The 26048-nt window shown below is 39.6% G+C and overlaps 3 protein-coding genes and 1 pseudogene across 5 annotated transcripts in view; 1 reads left to right on the top strand and 3 right to left on the bottom strand.

Annotated features, from left to right (window-relative positions):
- The window catches only part of LOC102968696 (olfactory receptor 9A4-like), an 82330-nt gene that overhangs the window by 35406 nt on the left and 20876 nt on the right, over positions 1-26048 (bottom strand). The window lies entirely within an intron of this gene.
- Positions 867-1811, bottom strand: LOC102968405 (putative olfactory receptor 9A1). The gene has a single exon (XM_007090826.1). It carries the CDS (start codon positions 1809-1811, stop codon positions 867-869), a length of 945 nt encoding a protein of 314 aa, XP_007090888.1.
- Positions 16789-17734, bottom strand: LOC102962952 (annotated as a pseudogene).
- The window catches only part of PRSS37 (serine protease 37), a 29795-nt gene continuing 28901 nt past the window's right edge, over positions 25155-26048 (top strand). The window contains exon 1 of the mRNA XM_042973946.1: positions 25155-25348. The gene's annotated coding sequence lies outside the window, so the exon portion shown is untranslated. The remainder of the gene's footprint in view (positions 25349-26048) is intronic.

Here is a 26048-nt window from a genome sequence, read left to right as displayed (position 1 = left end):
GACTATGGGGAGAAGTGACCAGGAGCTGCCATTTTTCTGCCCTCCATGCACACCTGCTTCAGCCCGGGACACAGCAAGATCAGCTCACCCTTGTCACTTCAATTCCCAAAACTAGCCAGTTCCCCTCCCACATTTGGGGCTGGTGTTACAATGAGAGTCAATGACAGATGAGAAAATACTTCTTTCCAAAACCCTCCCTCTTCACTCTGAGAAAGTCTACCAATTGTAGATGTGCATGAATTAACACACATTTAGCCCTGAGGTTGGGAGGTGTCAGGACTATGGAGTGAGTTCACTCTCACAACTGTCAGTTGAGAACTACAGGGAGGTACTGTCCCCGTTGAACCTTGGAGCAGGAACCTCAGGAAAAGGTTGTACATGAGGCTGGACTTGGGGTCACTTACAGAAGAAACAGAAGGTCTTTAGGCAGTGAAAATATCATCAAATCACAGGACAAAATATGGGAAAATGACCCTAGTACCTAGCATCAAACACATAGCTCAGCGACCATGGAGTGAATTATGCTTTTCCTTGCTTTTCCCAGTCAGAGTTGAGAGTTCTAAAAAAACCCCATATTTTGTACATTTACACCTGTTAAATTTATATTGTAAGGTGTATCATAAGTATAGAAGAGTGTATAAACATATATATCCAGTTAAAAAATAATAATGTGATCTCCCATGTAGGAATCATCTAATTATAAATTGGAGAACCAGCCATGTTTTAAAATTCCTATGAAAAATTTTTAGAATTCCTTTGTGCATCACAAACTATTTGATGATGAAAATTATCATTTCAGGTTGAATTAGTGTTTTGAGATTACTCAGGTCCATGATGATGAGTTCATTATTGTCCTTAGGACACAGCTAATCCTTGAGGATTTGATAGCAGCGTTTCATGACATCTCGAAAGGCCTCTATGAATTTGTCATTCCGGAGGGTGAAGATGAATGGGTTCAGGAAAGGGGTCACCACTAAAACCATCAGTGACGCTACCCTGTTGTACTCAGCTGCCTGCGTTTGCTTGGGTTTCACATAGAGGAACAAGCAGGTACCATAGCCAATCACAACAAAGGTGAAGTGAGAGGCACAAGTAGAGAAAGCTTTCCTCCGGCCCGAGGCTGAGGGGATCTTGAGGATGGTAGAGATGATGTAGGTGTAGGAGATGATTGTAGGGATCAAAGAACCAACAATAATGAATATAGCCATTAAAAAAAGGATAAACTCTGTGAAAAGGCTATCATCACAGGATAGTTTGAGCAGTTGCCCTCGGTCACATAAAAAATGGTCTATCACATTTGATTTGCAGAAGGTAAGCTGAAATGTGGCATAGACTGGCCAGATTTGAAATAGGAACCCAAACACCCATGACACAATGACCACCCAGATGCAGGTGTGGCTGTCCATAATGATGTTGTACCTCAAAGGGTTACAGACAGCCACGTAACGGTCCACAGCCATTGCTCCAATTAATACTAACTCCGACGTACCCAAAGAAAGGTACAAATATAATTGTGCACTACAGGCTGTCAAAGACATTGCCTGCATCCCTGGAAGCAGCAGCCCCCAGAGCATTAAGGGGACAGCAACCGATGTGATCAGGATCTCTAGGACTGAGAGGTGGCCAAGGAAGAAATACATGGGGGACTGCAGACGTTTATCAACACAGACAATCACAATGATGACCATGTTCCCCATGACTGTCACTGAGTAGAGAAAGAAGAAAGTGGCAAAAAGAATATCGTGTAGTTCTTTGGAGCCATGGAAGCCAAGTAGATAAAATTCAGTGGCGCTAGAATAATTCTTCAACATTTAGTCCTGTGCTCTTGTTCTTTATGGAATCTAGGGAACAAAGGAGAGTTCACATCCTTCTAATTTCACAGGACTAAAGCTATCCCAGGTGGAGGAAATATCATCTCTGCTCTTAGGCTGCATCATGACCAAGTGGGTTCATCTTCCACTATTTGCTGTACAAGGTTGATGTTGAATGTTTTATGAAGAAAATACATATGAAAATAAACATATATATGCAAGAAGATGAGCAATAACACCACAGCCTAGGCTTGAAAGCCCACCCACCCCTGTAGGCACTCTTGTCTTTCAATTCATCATCATCTTGCCTCCATCTCTGCTCTGACCTGCCACCCTGTCCAGTTCCCTGACCACAGTGTGTTCATTTATGCTACCAATGCTTCCACCCTAAATGCCCTACGATTTCTTCTCTGCCTCTTACGTCCATGTCATACAAAATCTTACCAATTCCACCCAGATACGTTTACATATTTCCTTCATCTCCTCTGAATGTGGGCTCCATTTAACTTCTGTTCACTTACAGTTCTTGCTTCAGCTACCTTTATCATCATTTCAGCCCATTAGTAGAGCCAGCCGGCAGGGTGGTGGGTCTACCCAGAAAACTGTCATAAGATAACAGCTATTTTGAAACAAAGCATGGAGTCTTTCCCTGACTTCTGGGGAGCTGACTCCCTGAAGTGGATTATCCACTTTTTTCCTCCTTATTCTTATCATGAACGCCATCTCTGTCTCTCATTTTGGCGACTGTTCTTCCTGGTAGGAAGAACCTCATTAGCTTCCAGTTGGAAACTTGTAGCTCTGAGATTGTTCCTTCTGCCACCAGAGGACACCAGGGAGTAGGGGTCCAGAGGAGTAAAGAGGGGGCTGGGACTTTTATCCCCAACTCCCATCTGTCCTGTATAATCTCCACCCTGGCACCAGGGGACAAGAAAACAAGCAACACCCTCTGCCTTCCTCATGTCTCAAATCTCTAGTTTCAGCAAGGAGATAAGACCTCCCAAAAGGCAGTCTGTGTCTATTTCCAACCAGCCATGGTCTGCATCCTATAGAGAACCTTGGAGAAGTCCCCAGAGATTATCTGCTGTCTGTGTCCTCCTGTTCTCTCCAGAGACCTACAAATATGGAAAAGTATCAGAAAACACCCAAAAGGCTCACACTGATCTGGTCAGTAAATCTGGGCTCCTTCCCTCACATATGCAGGTCATTGCTCAAATGTCTCCAACCCATGGGCCCTCTCCAATCATCCTCTCTAAAACAGCAAAAGTGCCTCACATTTTACCCTCTTATTTGGTGGGATTTTCTTCTTACTGGCTCTCATCAATAGCTGATATTGAAGCACTTTTGTCTTTCTTGTTCACTCTCCATCTCCAGTGCCAAGAACAGAGTCTGACACAGGGTAAGTATGCGCTCTTTTAATATTTATTCGAAACATTTGTTCAAACGTGTCAGTGAATGAGCAAGAACTATCCACCCTGATCTGCTTTTCCTCTTGTTATAAAATAGTCTCTCTTCACTCTTTACTAAGGCATTGTCTGGTCAAGCTGTGGTCCTCTCCCTGGAGATCCCCTACACAATGGCCAGATTACAAAAACAAGAAATAAGGACAAATGAGAGAGCAGAGTCTTAGGTCATAGCAGAGAGCTGTGTCTATCACAAGTACCGAAAAGAGCTGAATATGCTCTCTGCTGTGGAGGGAGGATTTGATTTGAGCTCCTCCATTATGCAGCTCCCCTAGCCTACTGTTCATGCTCCGGGGAAGGTGTCCTCATTTTAGACAGCAATGAAGCCCAGAACTTCCCTTGCTGATCCTCTCTTACTCTCCTTCGCAGAGGGGAGCCCCTAGCAGACACTCACCTCTAGAGAAAGAGACTGACCTGGAAAATCCTACAGCTCTCCAGGGATCAGCCCAGGCTACCTCCTGCCTGACTAGGGCAGAGCATGCACTGTGGCCCAGGGAAAGCTGCTGCTGTCCTCACTCTCAGTGCAAGAGAAAACTGTCTTCATATGAGCACTTAAGGAAAAGTCCAGTGATAACAGTGCTGTGGAAGCCCTGTTGTCTCCTCTGTCTCTCTCTCTCTCTCCTTCTTTCCTTCTACTGTCTGTCCCCAAGGGGAGTTATTCTCTAAGAAACTACATTTGTCAAGTTCAGAGAAACCCTGGGGATGCAGTCAAGGAAAAGCCAGAAAAACTTTCACCCTTCCCTCCTGAGGCTAATCAAGTTTTTAGAACATGGGCAAGTTTTGTGTAATGATGTAGGTCATTACAAACTTGGAATCTCCTAGTCAGGAGTTTCTTAACACCCAGGCTGCCTTGTACCCAGACCTCAAGTCTTGGTAATCATCAGATAGTCTGAGCCCTAAACAGCCAACCCCTGCTCTGTTTTGTGCCACTACCTCATTACAATTAGTCCCGTGAGAGGCTGAGCGACCCGTGAGCAGAAAACACCGCAAATGGTTCCAAGACACTTGCCAAAAACCAAGTGGTCAACAAATAGCTCTCTGCTGACAGCTCAGAGCCTGGAGCCTGCTTCAGATTCTGTGTCTCCTTCTCTCTCTGCCCCTCCCCCACTTGTGCTCTGTCTTTATCAAAAATAAATAAATGTGTAAAAAAAATTTTTTTAATAAAAATTAAAAAAAATGTTCACAGCAGTTTAATTCATTATAACAACTGACACAAAATAAACACCCATCAATAAGAGAATGATAGTCATTCCTCCTCATTCACAGATTCCATACTTATAAATTCATCTACTCGCTGAAGTTTATTTTTAACTGCAAAATCAGTGTTTGCGGCACTTGCAAGGTCATTTGTTTTAAGCCATACATTTTATATCTGTGGTCCTAAAATCTGGAACTTTCCCAGTTCAATTCTTCTTAATGAAAATAAAGTCTTGTCTCTTCCAGCTGTTGGGGGGGGGGGGTGGAAGGTCCATAGAGCGAACTGGGTAGCCTGGGTAGCCAGCCGACACAGGGAGCTCCCAGGATGTGGCACTTGCCATTTTAAAACTGGGACAGCCCTGGGGTGCCTGGGTGGCTCAGTAGGTTGAGCGTCCGACTTCGGCTTGGGTTATGATCTTGCAGGTCATGGGTTCAAGCCCCACGTCAGGCTCTGTGCTGACAGCTCAGAAGCCTGGAGCCTGCTTCAGATTTTGTGTCTCCCTCTCTCTGCCCCTTCTCCACTCATGCTCTGTCTCTCTCTCTCATAGATGAATAAATGTTAAAAAAAAATTTTAATAAAAAAATAAAACTGGGACAGCCCTTGGCAAAGTGAGATAAGCAGCACCCTGCCTGTGAAACAGATATTTCCTTGGCTACTCAGAAAATGCAAGGGACTCTTGGTGCCCAATGGCTGTATACACAAACTTTTAACCAATACCCCCATTTTAATTCCTCACCCTCACCTTCCATGGTTGATCGTTTTAACAGTTCTGTTGAGGAAACGCAATTGCTGGGGGGGTGGGGGGGGGCTGCTGTTATTGTTTCCTTTGCAAAAACTTCATTTGTATTACATAGTCTTTTTACCTTGAAAACACTTCTCTCTGCTTCCCCTCATCAAAAATAATTCACAAAATATCATCCATTGTACCATTTTCCACATTCTCTTTGCCCCTGTTAATTACCTTATTTTTTTGTATTCTCATAATGCCTCTTAATATAGTTAGGGGAGGAAGGGAAAATGAATGATAAGTTGATCATAAACAGAAAGTCAGGCTACTTATTTCTTCTTTTCTCTAGAACTTAACCGTAGCATCTTAAAGGAAGGGTTAGTTGTCTGCTTGTCAGTTACCTTGGTCCTCCCCGATGCTTTCTCCCCTATCTTCTGGCCCTGGACTTATTCTCTTTAATTTTTATTTATTTATTTTGAGAGAGAAAGAGAGAGGGATGGGGGAGAGAAAGAGAGGAGAGAGAGAATTCCAAGCAGACTCTGTCAGTGCAGAGCCTGCCGTGGGGCTCAATCTCACGAACCATGACATCACGTCCTAAGCCAAAACCAAGAATCAGAAGCTTCACTGACTGAGCCACCCAGGCACCACTGGCCCTGGACTTATTAGGGTATTCATATAGAGTGAACATGGTCCAATGTGGACTAGAGGAAGAATGAACTAGGGCTGTGTTTTGGTGAAGAGAGAGGAATAAGGGTCGAAAAAAGGGCAGATTTAGGAGAGATGCCTTCTCTGAGCTCTCTCTTTTGCTTAGGGAGTCATGGGGAGGATGCTTGTTTGAATAGCTCAGATCACAGAGCCTTGGAAAATATCCTGTTTTCTTGGTCTAGACTGAGCTTGGAAAAAGGGTCAGGATTAGGAAAGTAGAAAAGAAGAACAGTTATAAATAGGTCTTAAATAGCTCAAGGAACCAAGCTAGGTCACTTCCGAAGTTAATGCCATTTCACTATAACTGGACAAGAGGCACCCCTCACAATCTGTAACACAGATCTCACAGAGCAGGGCTACCCTCTGATCAAGGTTGCTGGTGTCACACTGGAGGTGGAGAGACTGGTTACACTCCAGTGTGTGGGCACGTGCATGCATGCGTACACATGAACACATCATAGAAACACAACTTATGGATGTCGATCTCTAGCAAATATATAGCTGTTTAACCCTTAATTAAAAGGTGTCTCCAAGTGACACTGGACAGTAAGGTGGAGATTTCTCCATCTTTGAGCATGTGTAAGTGTTGGAAATCATCTCTAAACTAGGAAAACATTTTTCTCCACCTGAAAAGTTTTTTTGTACTGGCTCACAAGGGACTAATTAATTTCCTCACTTGAAAACTTTGTAAGGCATGAAAGCAATTATCTCCTTCCTAGATGGCATTCACCTTCACTCAGCTCCTACTAATATATCAGGGCACAAAATCACTCAGAATTTTATCTTCAGGGACTCTCCACTGCAACTCTCCACCCACTTAATCATGCCTCTCCTCCCATCACAAATCAACCACAGAAAGTTTTTTTTTTTTTTTCTTACTCTCCCCTTCTAAAGTGATTTAATTGTTGACTTCTGGGTTTTAGGAACTTGGTTTAGGATAAAGTAATTACCCCAGCATCAGCACCATCACAGAGGAACAACCCTGTCTCAGGTTTAAATTTTAAAAATGAGGGGATGCCTAGGTGGCTCAGTTGGTTGGTGTCTGACCTTGACTCAGGTCATGATCTCACAGCTTATAGGTTTGAGCTCCACGTCAGGCTCTGTGCTGACAGCTCAGAGCCTGCAGCCTTCTTCAGATTCTGTGTCTCCCTCTCTCTCTGCCCCTCCCCTGCTCACATGCTGTCTTTCTCTCAAAAATGAATAAACATCAAAAAAAATTTTTTTTAATTTTTAAATGAGGTTATTTATAAAATAAAATTTATCAGGCCATTATTAGATATTTTCCTAATCTTGAGGCCTGGAGGACCCTGCTAAAGGAGTATTTAATATTTAATGAAGTGTTTGCCATTAATTTCTAAAGACCTTTTTCCTTGGTAACTATTTTCCATATCCCATTTCTGGGGATAGAGTTCTGAGGGTTAGAACCTGAGAATGCTTGACTTGCTATTTGTCTTTCTCTGACTTACTTTACTTAGCATAATATACTCTAGTTCCATCCACATTGTTACAAATGGCAAGATTTCATTCCTTCTGATCACTGAGCAATATTCCATTGATTATATACACCACATCTTCTTTATCCATTCATCACTCGATGGACATTTGGGCTCTTTCCATACTTTGGCTATTGTTGGTAATTTACCATTTTTGTATCCCCTGGATAAATACCTAGTAGTGCAATTCCTGGGTTATGGGGTAGTTCTATTTTTAATTTTTTGAGGAACCTCCATACTGTTTTCCACAGTGGCTGCATCAGTTTGCATTCCCACCAACAGTGCAAAAGGGTTCCTCTTTCTCCGCATCCTGGCCAACACCTGTTGTTTCCTGAGTTGTTCATTTAAGCCACTCAATACATTTTAACACTTAAAGCACATCTCAATGCGGACTAAACACATTTCAACTGCCCAAAAGATAGTGGTAATAGCTACAAAAGGTAGTAGTACAATGTGGGTACAATCTTTTAAGAACAAATTCATTTTTACCTTCTCCAACGTCTACAACAATCTCTTCCTCCACTAAGTCAGTCAGAGAAAGACAAATATCATATGATTTCACTCATATATGGAATTTATGAAACACAACAGATGAACATAGGGAAGAAAAAATATGATAAAAACAGAGAGGGAGGCAAACCATAAGAGACTCTTAAATACAGAGAACAACTAGAGGGTTGCTGGTAGGGTGTTGGGTGGGAGGATGGGCTAGATGGGCAATGGGTATTAAGGAGGGCACTTGTTGGAATGAGCACCAGGTGTTATAAATAAGTGATGAGTCACTGGGTTCTACCCTGAAACTAATACTACACCTTATGTTAACTAACTTGAATTTAAATAAATTTAAAAAAATAAAATAAAAAGAACTCTTGACTTGAATAGGCTATACCAAATCTTTCAGTTTCCATAACCTCATTAGGATTAGAAGAAAGGGTGTCTTGAAAATTGGGAAAAAGTCTGTCCTGGAAAGATTGAGCCATAGATTCTTTGGTGTCCTTACACTTTCTCTTGATTTAACAGGGACCATGGGTGTACGTAATATAATGTGAGCGACTCTGGGATGGGGTTTGCAGTGAGGCATCTAGCAGCTTGCTAGATGGAATCCTTGGATTCGTTTCACAGTGTCTCTTTTAAAACCCAAAGAGCAGAGTTGATTTTTCAATTCCTTATCTGACTGATTGATGGTGAGCACAGCACAGAGACTACTTATGTCATCTATTCACTACTCTTCCGCAAGAGTAGCCTAAAATGGCTTGCTGGGGTTTCGTCTTGTGGATCACGATGCTTCCCATATGCTTCACCTGCATCCTGGTTAGCGATAGTACCTACTATGCTCACAGTGCAGAGCAAAAACTTTATGTTGAATAAGGACATTCTCCTACATAACAAGAGTCCCATTATCGCATATGAGAAGACTAACCTTAATTCAGTAATATAAAATGTATAGTCCATATTGAAATTTTCCAAAATTTCCCCCAATATATTTATACCTTTTTTTTTTAAATCAAAGATCCTCTTAAGGTTCGTTTGATTATTTTGTCTTTTAAATTTGTTTTAATTGATCACATTTTCTCTGATAATTTCTAGCTTTTTATTTTATTTTAGGTTTTTGTTGTCATTGTTGTCCTTTGCTTCCTCTTCTCAATATCACTTATTTTCACAAAATATAGTCCTCCTTGAGTACCCTGTAATTCAGTCTTTGGTTGAGATGATTTTGACTTTTTTCAACTTCTTGAATTTACTTAATAGTTCTTCACAATCTGTTTTCTTGTCCATTTCTATTCTGAGGGTTAAGTTTTCTAATTTCCAGTGTTGTTTCATATTTGTAAATGCCTCTGAATTATGATTAATTCATGTTGAAAATTTATTTTACAGAAGCAGCATTGCCAGTTAGAGTACAGTGGTTATACACAGTTCTTTTGGTCTTTAGCCCTGGAGTTTTTAGTCAAAATACTGTTTTCCAAAGTTGCATAGGACTTGCTTAGAACTATGCTGATATCCAAAGTTTCCTTGGTCCTTTTACACCAACCTCTTCAGTAAGCCCGTATCACACATTCATATCACAGTAAATTCTTTTGTCTGCATTCCGTACTGGGATCCCCCAAACTCCTGGTTGATTTTTTTTCAATTTGTATACATTATAGTTCACTTTATATACTGTAAACTCCGATGAGTTTGACAAAATAATGTATCCACCACTATAGTGCCAAACAGATTCATTCCATTGCTCCCGAATTCCCTGCATTTCCCTAGTCATTGTCCCCTTACTTCTCCTAAAGAGATATGTATCCACTTATCTATTTTCCATCCCTTGTAGTTTTTCCTTTTTGCATAATGTCATTAGAATTGAATCATACAACATGTAGCCTTTTGTTCTGGCTTCTTTCCTTTGGCAAAATGCATTTAAGATTTTTTTCATGTTATTATGTGAGTTATTAGCTCATCCCTGTTTATTGCTGAATAGTATTCACATTGTATGGACGGATCATAGTTTGTTCATCTATTCACCTACTGAGAAACACTGTGGTCGTTTCCAATTATGACTAAAGTTTCTATAAACGTTTGTGCACAAGGTTTTGTGTGGAAGTAAATTTTCCATTCATTTTGGAGGCACAATTTCTGGGTTGTATGCTAAGTCTATCTTTAACTTTATAAGATGTTGCCAAACTGCCTTCCAAAGTGGTTGTGACATTCTGCATTTCAAGCAGCAATGAATGAGCATTTCTGATTTTTTATATATCCTCTCTAACATGTGGAAATGTCAGGGTTTTTTTTTTTTAATTTTTAGCTATTCTAGTAGGTATATAGTGGTATCTCATTGTTGTTTTAATCTGCATTCACCTATCACAAATGATGTTAAACATCTTTTCATACTCTAAGTTGCCATCCTTATATCTTCTCTGGCATGCATGTGTTCAGATCATTTCCCCATTTTGGGGGCTGTTTGTTTCTTAGTGTTAAGTTTTAAATGTTTTATTTTGGGGGGCACCTGGGTGTCTCAGTTGGTTAAGTATCCCTTGATTTAAGCTCAGGTCATGATCTCATGGTTCCCGAGATAGAGCCCCATGTCAGGCTCTGTGCTGACAGCATGGAGCCTACTTGGGATTCTCTCTTTCCCTCTTTCTCTGCCCCCCACCCATTCACATTCTCTCTCTCTCTCTTTCTCTCTCTCAAAAATAAATAAATAAACTTTTTAAAAAGGAAATAAATTCTTCCAACAGCCTGAGGGAGCTCAAAAGCAGATATTAAAAAACTAAGTTTTATTTTTCATGTATGTATTCTGGATACACATATCAATTATCATATCTGTGAGTTTTCAAATACTTGCACCAGTCTGTGCCTAATCTTTTCATTCTATTCACAGTGACTTTAGCACAGTAAAACGTTTCAACTTGATAAACTTCAATTTTTCATTCTCTTCTTTCATGGATGATGCTTTCGGTGTTGTACCTAAAAACTCACCACCAAACGCAAGGTCATGCAGATTTTCTCCTAGAAGTTTCATAGTTTTGCATTTACATTTAGGTAATTTTAGATAATTTTTATGTAAAGTGCAAGGTATGTGTTGAGGCTCATTTTACCACATAGAGACAGCCAATTTTTCCAGCAGTATTTTTGGAAAAGATTAACATTTCTTTATTGAATTTCCTTTGAAACTTTGTCAAGAATAAGTTGTATTTGCTTAGGTCTATTTCTGGGCTCTCTATTATCTTCCATTAATCTGTCTATTGTCTTTCCAATACTATACTGTGTTGATCAATATAACTCCATGGAAAACCTTGAAATCGGATAATATGAGTCCTCTGAATTTTTACAATTGCTTTGGCTATTCTACTCCTTTGCATTTCCTTATAAATTGTATAATCATTTTGTCAATATCTACATAAAAGCCTGCTAGAATTTATTTGGGATTGCAATGAACCTATAGAATGAAATTGGAAAGAATTAACATCATAACAATATTGAGTCTTCCAATCCATACTCATTGTATACTTTTGCATTTACTTGGAGCTTTCACTGGTGATTCATAGTTTTCCACTACAGATTCTGAACATATTTTATTAGATTTATATCTAAGAACTTCGCTTCTTTGTTGCTATCAAAAATTGTATTACTTCTTATATTTCAATTATAATTGTTGTTAATACATAGGAAAACAATTGACTTTCGCATAATGACTTTGTATCCTGAGACTTTGCTAAAATCACTTATTACTTTCAAGACGTTTTTTGGTAGATTCTTAGGGGACTTCTACAGAGACAATCATGTCATCTGTGAATAAAGACAAATTTTTCTTTTTTTACATTCCATATGCCCTTTATTTTGTTATCTCACGTAACCACATTAGCTAGGACTTCCAGTACAATATTAAATATGAGTAGTGAGAGAGGACATCCTTGCCTTGTTCCCAACCTTAGCAGGGGAGAAGGCATTCAGTCTGTCCCCACTATAGAAGATGTTAGCAGTAGGGTTTTTGTTTTAGTACCCCATATTGAAAGTTTTATAATGAATGGTTGTTGAATTTGTCAAAGGCTCTTTCTATACTAATATGATCATATTTTTTTCTTTTTTAATCTATTTATATGATTAATTATATTGATTAATTGTTGAATCCTGAAACAATCATATATCTTGGAATGAAATCTACTTGTTTGTGATATGTTATTCTTTTTATGTGTTGCTGGATGGGATTTGCTAAAATGGCGTTGAGGTTTCAGTGCCTGCATTCATAAGAGATAATGTTGTAAACTTTTGTTGCTCTGTATGGTTTTTATATTAATGTAATGCTGGCCTCATTAAATGATTTGGGAGTGTCAATGAAATGTCAATTAAAATCCTCAGGACATTTGTTCATAACATAGACACACACACACACACACACACACAATCTACACACAAATGCAAAATTATTTTAAACTCATATGTTAAGAGTTTGGAGATAGTCAAGAATAGCCAAATTAGTTCTAATGAAAAAGGAGATTGGATAAGGCCTACTAATAGTAATATTTATTATAAATCTGTATGGGGTCTGTACTATAAGCATAAACCAATACATCATATAAATAAAATAGCTCAGAAACAGACCCATGAAATAAAAGCACTCCTTATAAGACAGTATGATGTCTCAAATCAATGTGGAAAGGCCTGATTTTTCAATAAACTGTACTGTAACAACCGATTATCTATATAGGAATAAAACATTAGATCTCTATTATTTCTTAACCTCACTTGTTTCTTCCATCTTTTGTTCAGTCCTAACTACCACCTCCTTAGGCAAACAAGCCTCACTCCCAGAATCCCTACTTGGAAGAGACAAGCAAATTCCCTATCCCTATCTCACTTCAAAGGACTCTTCAGAGCACAATTTCTCCAGAAAACCTGACCACAATTATGCTGCACAGCCAAGACCCATCACAAAACAGTAGTCAGCATGGTATTTATCACACTGCATTGTTTACCATCCTTTTCTGTCTAATTTCTTATACTTTTGCTCTACTCAGATTATAGCCTCCTAAATAAGTCTTTAGAGGCTAATCCTTGCCTAAGGCTCATGATTTGTAGAGAATGTAGGTTATCACTAACCTTTTGCCTGTCCCAAAATTAATAATCATTTGTTTAAAAAATATAAATGTCTAACTCCAAAAATTAAAACTATTAGAATATATACAAGACTTTTTTCAATTATTTTTTATTCAAGTATAATTAACACACAGTGTTACACTGGTTTCAGGTAGACAATATAATTATTCAATAATTCTACACATTTTTCAGTGCTCATCATGATAAGCATCCTCTTAATCCCCTTTATCTATTTCACCCATCCCCCTAGCCACGTCCCCTCTGGTAACCACCAGTTTGTTCTCTATTTAGGACAATACTTTTCTGTTTGTCTCTTTTTTTCTTTTTCATTTGTTTTGTTTCTTAAATTCCACATACGAGTGAAATCACATGGTATTTGTCTTTCTCTGACTGTCTTATTTCACTTTGCATTATACTCTCTAGCTCCATCCACATCATTACAAACAAAAGATTCCATTCTTTTTTTGTGGCTGGGTAATATTCCACTATATATAACCACATCCTCATTAGCCATTCACCGATCAGTGGACACTTGGACTGCTTCCATATCTTGGCTATTGTAAATAATGTTGCAATAAACATGGGGATACATATGTCTTTTCAAAGTAGTGTTTTCAATTCCTTCAAGTAAATGCCCAGTTGTAAAATTCCTGGATCATATAGTAATTCTGTTTTTAATTTTTTGAGGAATTTCCATACTGACTTCCACAGTGGCTGCACCGTAGAAGGCCTTTTTAATCATTTCATTTTAATATAAAACATGAATACAGAAAGACCACACTGAACATACATATAGCTTAATAAATTATGAGGTGAATACCCTTATAAACCACCACCCAGATCAAGAAATAGAGATTTGATAGCAACCCCAGAAACATTTCCATTGCCCCATTCCAACTGCAATCCTCATATTCTCAAAAGTGACTGCAATCCAGACCTTGTAGTAATCACTTCCTTGCACTTCTTAACAATTTTATCAGGCCAGTCTGAAGTGCTACACACTATAGCTTAGTATTCTACATTTTAATTTCATACGTTTTTTAGTCTATTTTAATCTATAGATTCTCTCTACAGCTCTTTAATTTTCTTCCAATCTCTTTGTTGAAGAATCAGGGTTTTTACTGTAGAGTTTCCCACAGTCCACATTACGGTGACTCCATCTTCATGGCACAGTTAAACATGTCTTTCTGTTCTCTGCATGTCTTTCTGTAACTAGTAGCTGGTTCCAGAGCCTTGATCTGGCTTGGGTCTGACAAATAATGAAGGTAACCTTTTGAGGGTGGCTGCTTTTGGAACACCATTATGAACTCATGGACTTAAATATATTTGATAGATTTCCAATGGTTGCAACCATTGTATTTTTTTGAAGTGTACCTTCTCTCATCTTTGGCCAGTAGAAATCTCCTCCAGTCAGCTCCTGATACCTTTTAACATCACCCCAGTAATCTTTGATCCCCATTATGATAAGATATTACAAGCTCGTCTTATAGATTTCTTGCCCAGACCTGGAAAGAGCCATTTCTCCAAGAAGTCCTATTACTCATCTTGGGAAATAGTATTGCAAGAATGCAACCTACACCTAGGGACATATAAAATGGGCCCATTTATATAAAATGAATCCATCCTGATATATACAATTTAAATGCAAGACCCTAGAGGCTTTACCTAACCTCCTCTATATTATTTTCAGAACTAGAATATTCCATAATTATTCACTGTCTTTATCTTACATTACACACACAACAGTCCTAGAATAATACTGCTAATACTATCTCCACCACTGTCATTACTGAAAACTGTTAAAAAATACTTTGCATGTGCTCTTCCCATTCTTCTCCTATGTTATAGTTATCACAAGAGACTGTTGTTCACGTCCTTTGAATGGGAAAGCACTTTTAAAGCAATATACACACATACACATCACAGATAAAAATTACGTTTGACAACAACAAAGTTAACACTTCTGCATGACAGAATATTTCAATAAAAAAGTGAAAAGACAAAACCCCGATTCACAAAAGGTACTTCCAACATAACCATCAGATAACAAGAGGTGTATATCCATGATATTTAAAGATGATCTCCATATCCCTACAAAAGTAGCCAAGGACTCAGGACAAGAAAAATATGAAGCTCTGTTGCTCTGTTCCATCCCAACTCTTCTCCCATTTGCTCTACTCAGCCCTAAGGAAACCTTATAGAGCGTCCAGACTTACCAAAGATTCTTCTGCCAAAATGTCTTCTCTGCTACAGTGATGTATTTGTAGAAACAAGCAAACGTTTTTGGCAATTAGAGGCAGGATGATTACTTTTATTTTTGACTTAGTAAGGCATAGTATGATGTGGAGTTCAGAACCATGTAAAGACCTCACTCCCAGCACTCATCCTCAGTCCCCCTCTCACTGCCACCTCCCCAACCACCAGCCTCCTGTGCTCCCTTCCCAAACTTCTCTCCATGCAAATAATAATATAAAGTATATTCTACTTTTGTCTTACAAAAAGTTAAGAAACTAAACAAAATGCTCTGCTCTTTGCTTTTCTTAATCAACAGTGTATCGTGGAGATCTTTCTCTTAATGGCACAGAAAACTTCCTCATTGTTCTTACAGCTGTAAAATATCTGATAGTCTGGAAGTTACGTAAATTCTTTAAGTATCCTCCTTTTGATAATACATTTGGATGACTAATATTCTATTTGTGTATTTACAAATAGTGATACAGAAAAAAAATCAGTAAACCAGTGTCATATGATACAGAAATATTAGTTGAAATACTGGTGTGACAGGAAAGGGGCTGGGATGGCACAGTATTGGAACTGCAAAGTGGATGAGAAAGCTCACTGTAGAGCCGGAAGACAGCTTGGTAAACCTGGTCTTTGTGAGGGCGGAGAAGGAAGGGAACCCAGAAATGTAGCTGAGAGAGAAGGGAGATGGAATGCCCTGTGTCAGGATTGACCAATGTGAGGACTATGGGGAGAAGTGACCAGCTGCCCTTTTTCTGCCCTCCATGCACACCTGCTTCAGCCCAGGGGCACAGCAAGATCAGTTCACCCTTGTCACTTCAATTCCCGAAAACTAGCCAGTTGCCCTCCCACATTTGGGACTGGTGTGATCATGAGACTCATGCCAGATGAGAAAATGCCTCTTTCTAAGGCATTGCCCGACCTCCTCACTATGAGAAAGTACAACAGTTAGCGATCTATCTGAATCATCTGGCCCTGAGGTTGGGGAGGAGTCAGAACTGTGGAGTGAGTTCACTCTCACAACTGCAGTTGAGAAGATTTACAGAGAGGTATGTACATCCCTGTTGGACGTTGGGGAAGGAATCTCAAGAAAGGGTAGGACCTTAGGCTGGATTTGAAGCCACTCACATAAGAAACAGAAGGTGCTTTAGGCAGTGAGGAAATCATGAAAGCAGAGGAAAACATAGGGGAAGATGACTCCAGCACCTAGAATCAAACATGTGTGTCAGCGGCCATGGAGAGAATTATACTTTTCCTGGATTTTCCCATTCAAAAAGCTGAGTGTTCTTTAAAAAAAACACACATATTTTGTTCATTTATACCTGTTAAATTTATATTGTAAGTTGTATTATAACTACAGAAGAGTATATAAACATATATGTCCAGGTAAAAAAATAATGTGATCTCCCATGTAGGAATCATCTGATTATAAATTGGAGCGCTAGCTGTGTCTTAAAATGCCCTTGTAGATCACAAACCACGTGGTGTTGAAAATGATCATTTCAGACTGAATTAGTGCTTTGAGATTATTCATGTCCACAATAATGAGTTCATGATTGTCTTTAGGACACAGCTAATCCTTGAGGAGTTGATAGCAGTGAGCAGCGTTTCATGACATCTCGAAAGGCCTCTATGAATTTCTCATTCCGGAGGGTGAAGATGAATGGGTTCAGGAAAGGGGTCACCACTAAAACCATCAGTGACACTACCCTGTTGTACTCAAGCTGCCTGCATTTGCTTGGGTTTCACATAGAGGAACAAGCAGGTGCCACAGCCGATCACAACAAATGTGAAGTGAGAGGCACACGTAGGGAAGGCTTTGCTCCGGCCTGAGGCTGAGGGGATCTTGAGGATGGTAGAGATGATGTAGGTGTAGGAGATGACTGTAGGATCAAAGCACCAATGATAATGAAAACAGCCATTTAAAAAAGAATAAACTGTGTGAAATGGCTGTCATCACAGGATAGTTCAAACAATTGCCCTCGGTCACATAAAAAATGGTCTATCACATTTGATTTGCAGAAGGTAAGCTGAAACGTGGCATAGACTGACCAGATTTGAAATAGAAACCGAAACACCCATGACACAATAACCACCCAGATGCAGGTGTGGCTGTCCATAATGATGTTGTACCTCAAAGGGTTACAGACAGCCACATAACGGTCTACAGCCATCACTCCCATTAATATGAATTCCGACATGCCCAAAGAAAGGTACAAATATAATTGTGCACCACAGTTGTCAAAGATATTGTCTGCATCCCAGGAAGCAGCAACCCACAGAGCACCAAGGGAACAGCAGTAGATATGAGCAAGATTTCTAGGACAGAGAGGTGGCCAAGGAAGAAATACATGGGGGACTGCAAACGTTTATCAACACAGACAATCACAATGATCAACATGTTCCCCATGAGTCACCAAACAGAAGAAGAAGGTAGCAAATAGAATATGGCGTAATTCTGGGGAGCCAGGGAAGCCTGTGAGATAGAAGTCAGTGGCACTAGAGTGACTCTCCAACATTTAGTCCTGAGAGGTTGTTCCTTGTGAAATCTAGAGAGTAAAAAAGAGATCACACTGCTTCTGATCCCAAAATAAAAACAGTTTCAGGTAAAGAAAATATCCCTCTCCTGTTCTCAGACTCCACAACATGTCTAGGAAGGGTTCATGTCCTACTGTTCCCCCTACATGATCAGTATTGATCTTTTTAAAGACCATCATGACATATGAAGAAAATTAAATCTAGCCAGGAAGATGAGCCCAGTCACCAATGGCACACCATAGGCAAGACAGCCAGCTCCTGCCCAGGGTGCACCACCCACATCTCTCATTCCACAGGTCTTCCTGCCTTCCATCGTGCTGTGAATAGCCACCAAGTCTGCCTCCCTGACCAGTGTGTTCCTTTTTACCACTAACTCACTTCCATCATGAATGTCCTAAACTATGCGATCCACCAAATATATTCTTTCCTGTGAGTCCTGCTCCAGACTATAGAAAAGTCTTTCTGCCCACTCCTACCCAGAGCAGGTACATGTTTACTTTGCTTCCCCAAGACATAAGGTCCATTTGCCCTAGATCCATTTGAAAGTTTTTCCTTTTACTTGTATCACCATAGGTGTCACTGTTAGGCATGGGTATGGACAACTCTTTGAGGATTTTCTGTAAGATCTTGAGGGCAAGGCCTGAGTATTTCTCCGACTACAGGTCAGCTAGCTGCCGGAGTGAATTCTCACTTTATGCCCTCTATTCTTGGAAGCGGAATTCTGCCTTGCTTTTCTCCCCAGTAAATGTGTCTTCTCATAGGTGACAGACTAAACAGCACCCAGGCTTAATCAGTCAGAGGCCTCTCTCTCCCAACCCTCATACCAACAATCCACCAGACTGATAGGGGAAGGTCCAGAGGAGGGCATGGGAGGAACTGCCATCCTCAACCTCCAGCTGTCCCATATCACCTCATGTTGGAACTGGCAGACAAGAGGCTAACGGTCCAATTTCAACACCCCCTGCCTTCGTGAGAGCTCAAAACCCTGGATCCAGCAGGGAGCCAAAGCCACCAAATGTGAACTCTGGGCTCAGCCCAAGCCCTACACATAAGTAGCCATGGTCTCAATCCAACAGAAAGTAAGGAGAGTCTTCTCAGAGTAACAAATAGGTTTTTCCTCCAAAATCAAATGAAAAAAAATTCAGCTGCCAATAAAATAAAATGACAGACCCAAGGTCCTGAGCCCCTTACAATTTCTGAGATACATCCCTCATTTCCTTCAGGTATTTGCTCAAGTGCCCAAGCTCAGGGAGCCTTTCCTCATGATCCTTCCTAAAAAAACAAAAAAACAAAACAAAACAAAAAACAAAAAACACATTCTACCCTTTACTCTCTATCAGCTCACCAGAATCTATTTATCTCCTTTGCTCTCCTCATCTAAAATTGTGTTTTTACTTTTTGTTTACTATCTGTCTCCTATTATAAGGTAAGCACCATAAAAAGTAAAAACTTGGTCATGCTTGTTTACTGTTTCTGATATTCAATTATTTTTAAATGAATAAATCAATGAATCAATTAAGAACGAAATCTATGAACAAAGCTTATTTAGTCCTGGCTATGGCCAATCTTTTGATTTTTTTTTTTTTATTTTAGAGAAAGAGCAAGTGAGCAGGGCAGAGGGGCGGAGGAAGAGAGAAAGAGAGAGAATCCTAAGCAGGCTCAATGCTCAGCACAGAGCCTGACACGGGACTTGATCCCAGCCTGAGATCATGACCTGAGCCAAAATCAAGAGTCAGAAGTTCAACCAACTGAGTCACCCAGGCACCCCCAGCTATGACCAATTGTTGAAGCAAACTCTGCTTCCTCTCCCTTTGGTCTTTGCTGAAATGCTGCCCTGTCAATATGCAGCCCTCTCTCTGGAGATCCCTTTGGAAATGACAGTTGGGTGACAAGGATCAAGAACAGACTTATTAGCGGAAGTCTCCTTCCATAATTTTTGTTTAGCCAGGACCAGATACAATCAAAGGATAGAAGAGTGTCCTGACAAGAGCAAGGGCCTATGCCTATGCCCAGCACTGAGTCAGGTCAAATCTTCTCTCTGCTGTGCATGGCAGATTTGAAGATGAGGTCATCCATTCTGCTGTAGATGTCCTTGTTCTAGAGAGCATCTAGGCCCAGAACTTCCCATGCTGATCCTCTCTTGCTCTCTCCTTTACAGAGGGGAACCCTGGCAGACACTCACCTCCAGAGAAAGAGACTGAACTGGAATGTTCTACAGCTCTCCAGGGATCAGCCCAGGCTTCCTCCTGCCTGACTAGTGCTGTGTGGCCCAAAGAAAGTTGCTGCTGTTCTCATTCTCAGTGCAAGAGAAAACTGTCTTCACACAAGAACTTAGGGAAAAGTCCAGTAATAATAGTGCTATGGAAGCCAACTATCTCCTTCTGACTTTCTCTCTCCTTCTTTCCTACTCTTCATTGTCCCCAAGAAGGGTTATGCACTGAGGAACCAAATCTGATGCAGTCAAGGGAAACCCAGAGAAACTTTCAGCCCTTATCCCCTGAGGTTAATCAAATTTTAGAACTCTTGAAAGTTTTTTTAGAGGCCAAACTTGAAATCTCCCTTGTTGGAAGTTTCTCAGCCTGCAGGCTGCCCTCCTCCCAGGCTCCAAGTCCTGGTTACCACAAACCAGTTCAAACCAGACCCTGCTCTCTTCTGTGCATCTGCCTGATTACATTTGCCCTACAGAGCCTTGACACCCCCAAGTAGAAGACACCACAAACAATTCAAGACATAAAGCAAAAACTCACATGCCAGAGATGAGTAATAATGTGAGCAAAATGGTGGACAGGCAGCCCTAAGCTATTGTCCCTCCACAGAAACCATAGATAACAAGCAGAAACTGTCAAAATTGTGTCAGAACTCTGGAAAACATTAAAAGATTTATAGCAACCATGGAAACACTGGTTCAAGAAAAAGAAAATTGAAAAATGCTAGGAAAGCTTTGTGGTATTTTCATTTACCCTTGCCCACACTCTTTCTAGCCTGGCAGAAGTCTTGAAAATGGCAATCTGCATTCTCATTGTGGGACCTCAGTCCCTGAGGAAGCAGAGCAGATGTGGGGCAAGAAAAGTTACTGTTGAGACATACAATAAACCATCTAAAGACTCAAAGGGAAAGTTGGGGTAAGTGTCTTTGGGAAATTAAGGAATTTAAAAGCAGCTACATACACCGGGGAACTTAAAAACCACACCCATGTACAGGGAAAGATGCATGCTCAGAAAAGACCTGAGAAGACCCTAATCTTTTGCTTTATGTAGGATAAACTCAGATCCACATCAAGGCACATTATAATCAGTAAAAAGACAAAGACAAGGGACAATCTGAAAGCAGCAAGAGAGAAGCACCTTTTCACGTACAAGGAATTCTCAGAAGATTAACAGCCAAATTTTCATAAAAAATTATATAGGACAGAGGGCAGTGGGGTGGCATATTTAAAGTGCTGAAAGAAAAAAATGTCAACCAAAAAATTCTGAATCCAGCAAAACTGTCCTTCAAAAATGAGTGAGAAATGAAGATAATTCTGGATAAATAAAAGCTGAGAGAGTCTGTTGCCAGTAGACTTGTCCTAAATGAAATGCTAAAGGAAATACTTCAGTTTGAAATCAAAGAACAACAGACAGTAACTTGAAAATAAAAATATAAAGATCGCCACTAAAGATAACTAATGGGCTAATATTAAAGCCAGCTTTATTGTATTTTTGGTTTTTGTAACTCCACATTTCATTTTATACATAATTTAAAATACAAATGCATAAAATATTATAAATCCATTTTATTGGGCAAATAATGTATAATTATGTAACTTTTGACAACATATAAAGGGGAATAGTGCTATATAGAACAGAGTTTTTGTATGCTACTAAAGTAAAGTTGGTATCAATTCAAACTACATGTTATAAATTTAGGATGTTAAATATAATCACAGAAAGAAAATAGCTAAAAATATATACACAGAAGGAAAATATAAGGGAATCAGTTTAGTGCAAGAAAAATCAACACAACAAAACAGAAGACAGTAATGAAGGAAATAAAGGAATGAAGAAAATGAAAACAGAAAAGTCTAAGACTTGCACAAAACAAACAGCAAAATTACAGAAGTCCTTGCTTATCAGCAACTACTTTCAATGTAAAACAGATTAAATTCTTCAATCAAAATACAGAGACTAGCAGGAATTTTTTTAAATGAGCCTGTGTGTACGCTGTCTACATGAAACTCCCTTTACTTATTTTTTTTATTCTCAAGTTAATTAACATACAGTGTAGTCTTGGCTTCAGAGTAGAACCCAGTGATTCATCTCTTACATATGACAACCAGTGCTGATCCCAAATAGTGCCCTCTATGATGACTATAACCCATTTAACCAATCCCCCCATTCACCCCTCTCATCAACCCTCTGTGTTTAAGAGTCTCTTATGATTTGCCTCCCTCTTTGTTTTTATCTTGTTTTTTCTTCCCTTCCCCTATGTTCATCTGTTAAGTTTCTCAACTTCTACATATGAATGAGATCATGTGGTATCTTTCTTTCTATGACTTATTTTGTTTAGCATAATACCCTCCAATAGCATCCATGTTGTTGCAAATGGCAAGATTTCATTCTTTTTAATTGCCAAGTAGTATTCCAGTGTGTGTGTGTGTGTGTGTGTGTGTGTGTGTGTGTGTGCATGTGTGTGTGTGTGTGTGTGTACCACATCTTCTTAATCCATTCATCAGTTGATGGACATTTGGGCTCTTTCCAATGGTTGTTGTTGATAGTGCTGCTATAAACATTGGGGTGCATGTGCCCCTTCAAATTAGCATGTTTGTCCTTTGGATAAATTCCTTGTAGTGCAATTGCTGTCATACAGTAGTTCTATTTTTAATTTTTTGAGGAACCTCCACATTGTTTCCCAGAGTGGCAACACCAGTTTGCATTCCCATGAACAGTGCAATAGGGATCCCCTTTCTCCACATCCTCACCAACATCTGCTATTTTCTGAGTTGTTAATTTTAACCATTCTGACAGGTGTGAGGTGGTATCTCATTGTGGCTTTGATTTGTATTTCCCTGATGATGAGTGGTGTTGAGCATCTTTTCATGTGTCTGTTAGTAATCTGGATGTCTTCTTTGGAAAAGTGTCTATTCATGTCTTCTGTCCATTTCTTCACTGGATTATTTGTTTTTTGGGTGTTGAGTTTGATAAGTTCTTTATAGATTTTAGATACTAACCCTTTATGCGATATGTCATTTGCAAATATCTTCTCCCATTCTGTTGTTTGCCTTTAGTTTTATTGATTGTTTCATTTGCTGTGCAGAAGCTTTTTATCTTTTAATTTTTTAATGTTTATTCATTTTTAAGAGAGACAGACAGAGTGTGAGTGGGGGAGGGGCAGAGAGAGAGAGAGAGAAAGAGAGAGAGAGAGAGAGAGAGAGAGAGAGAGAGAGAGAGAATCTGAAGCAGGCTCCACGCTCTTAGCTGTCAGCACAGAGCCGGATGCAGGGCTCAAACTCACAAACCGTGAGATCATGACCTGAGCTGAAGTGGCATGCTTAACTGAGCCACCAAGACACCCCTAGAAGCTTTTTATCTCAATGAGGTCCCAACAGATCACTTTTGCTTTTGTTTCCCTTGCCTCTGGAAACATGTCAAGTGAGAAGTTGCTGCAGCCTAGGTCAAAGAGGTTGCTGCCTGTTTTCTTCTCTAGGATTTTGATGGTTTCCTGTCTCACGTTTAGGTCTTTCACCCATTTTGGATTTATTTTTGTGTACGGTGTAAGACAGTGGTCTAGTTTCATTCTGCATGTTGTTGTCCAGTGCTCCCAGCACCATTTGCTAAAGAGACTGTCTTTTTTCCACTGGATACTCTTTCCTGTTTTGTTGAAGATTAGTTGACCATGTATTTGTGGGTCCATTTCTGGGTTCTCTATTCTGTTCCATTGATCTATGTGTCTGTTTTTATGCCAATACCATCTGTCTTGATGATTACAGCCTTGTAATACAGGTTAAAAGTCTGATATTTGGATGCTTCCAGCTTTAGTTTTCTTTTCCTTTGGCCATTTGGGGTCTTTTGTGGTTCCATACAAATTTTAGGATTGTTTGTTCTAGCTCTGTGAAGAATGCTGGTGCTATTTTGGTAGGGATTGCACTGAATGTGTTGATTGCTTTGGATAGTACTGAAATTTTAACAATATTTGTTATTCCAATCTTTAAGCATGGAATATTTTTCCATTTCTTTGTGTATCCTTCAATTTCCTTCATAAGCTACATGAAATTCACTTTAGATCCAAAGACACAAATAGGTTGAACAGACGGAAGAAGATACTCCATATAAATACTAACCAAAAGAGAGCTAAAGTAACTATACTAATATCAGACAAAATAGACTTTCAGTCAAAAACTGTTGCAAGAGACAAAAGACATTATACATTAATAAAAAATTCAATTTAGCAAAAAAAATGATTATATATGTTCCAAACAACAAAGACCCACATTATATGAAGCAAATATTAACAAAATTGAAGGAAGAACTTCATTATGTCACTTTCAGTAAAACATGTAAACAGAAGATTAGTAAGGAAATAGAATACTTGAACAATAAAATAAACTAACTAGGCCTAACAAACAGAGTTCACTCCACCCAACAGAAGCAGAGAATACACATTCTTCTCAAGTGCACACAGAACATTATCCAAGATAGGTCACGTTAGCCCACAAGTCTCAATAAGGTTACAAAGACTGAAATCATTCAAAGTGTATTTTCTGACTATAATGAATAAAACTAAAAAATTTGAGAAGATGCAGAATGTTTGTGTCTAATAAAAATGAGCCCACAGGTATTTCTGAAAATTAGTAAGAATGGATACACCGGGCATTTAGCACACATTAGTCTAGATTGATAGCAGAGACAGAAGGGACTTGGAAACTGTATCCCTGGATATGTTTTTAATTATAGCAACAGAAAGCCCAACTCAAATTGTCCTAAACACTGAAAGGAATTTAGTAGTAGATTATATTACTAAAACTATCCAGAGAAAAGACTTAAATTCTGGAATGGTTTAATCAGGACTTCAGCTACAGCTACATTTCTGGGCCATTCTCTTGTCTCAACCTCCTCCGTGAATGCATGTGATCCTTAGGCAGCTTCCCCGACAGCAGCAATTCTGATGTCTCATTCGCCTGCCACACTGCCCACACAAGGTCTCAACAGAGCTCATTACAATGTTATCTCAACACTGAACATTAAGACACTGATGTTTCATAAGCCAAATTGCATCATATATCCATCCCTGAGCCAGACACAGGGAGCTCACTGATAAGTTTAGGTCAGACTGCACCCTAGGGGATGACTGTGACCTAACAAAGGAGGGGTGGAGAGGACTGTGGGAGGGCAGTTACAGTGTCCGCTACTGAGATCATCCAGTCTAACTCTTTTTGTTTTATACATAAAGCCAATCTAAAAATCAAAGCTCATTGATTTCCCAAATTTATAGTTTGTCAATTCTAGGCTAAGAACTGAACCACAGTCTACTGAAACTGGATATCAATCTCCTCCAAAGAAGGACATGGACTGAGGAAGAAAAACTGTGATGCCAGAAGCATTAAGTGGTCGGCAAGTATGGTGAGGTTACAATAGTTTACCCAGGGAAACAATAGAAACGAAGACCCAGAAACAGATTTCTGAATGAACTCCCCAGGAAGTTGGAATGGGTCTAAGATGAATAAATAAGTGAGGGGTAAATAGAAGCCAAATATGTAACATAGACACATGAATTCAGAAAGGATCTTTGAAGTAATATATAAATAAAATTATGTACCCAAGAGGTGATCCCTCTCCTCCTGAGCTGAAGGTCAGACATGATTGAATCACAAGCTTGGAGATAAGATGGGAAACCAGAGTGCAGAGAAGAGCCATCCACTTGATCAAACAGGGCAAGCATTCCTGTCCCTATTCTCCATTTACTATACTGAAATCTGTTGGTTGGTATCAGGGATCCATTTTACTGCAATGTACTTAAGCTACAGAGAAGGTCATGGAGCATTAGCTCCAGCCCATGTACCAGAGAATAAGGAACCAGAAAGGAAATGAGCAGTGGTTGCTGGGAATGTCAGGAGGGGAAGGTGGATGTGACACGTGAAATTCTTGGTAAACTAACTTAAAATAGTCTTTGGAACCAGTCATATGCAGAATTGGAGTTTAGGTGAAATTGACAGGATAATTAGAAACGTATTTGCACACTCCAAAAATTAGTCGTGCGACAAACAGCCCAGTCTCGGTTAGACAAACAGATGATGATGAGATGTTGATTAGATGGATAGAT

The sequence above is a fragment of the Panthera tigris genome, chromosome A2, assembly GCF_018350195.1.
Source record: "Panthera tigris isolate Pti1 chromosome A2, P.tigris_Pti1_mat1.1, whole genome shotgun sequence".
NCBI classification, from domain to species: domain Eukaryota; kingdom Metazoa; phylum Chordata; class Mammalia; order Carnivora; family Felidae; genus Panthera; species Panthera tigris.
This window is presented reverse-complemented; position numbering and strand designations above follow the sequence as displayed.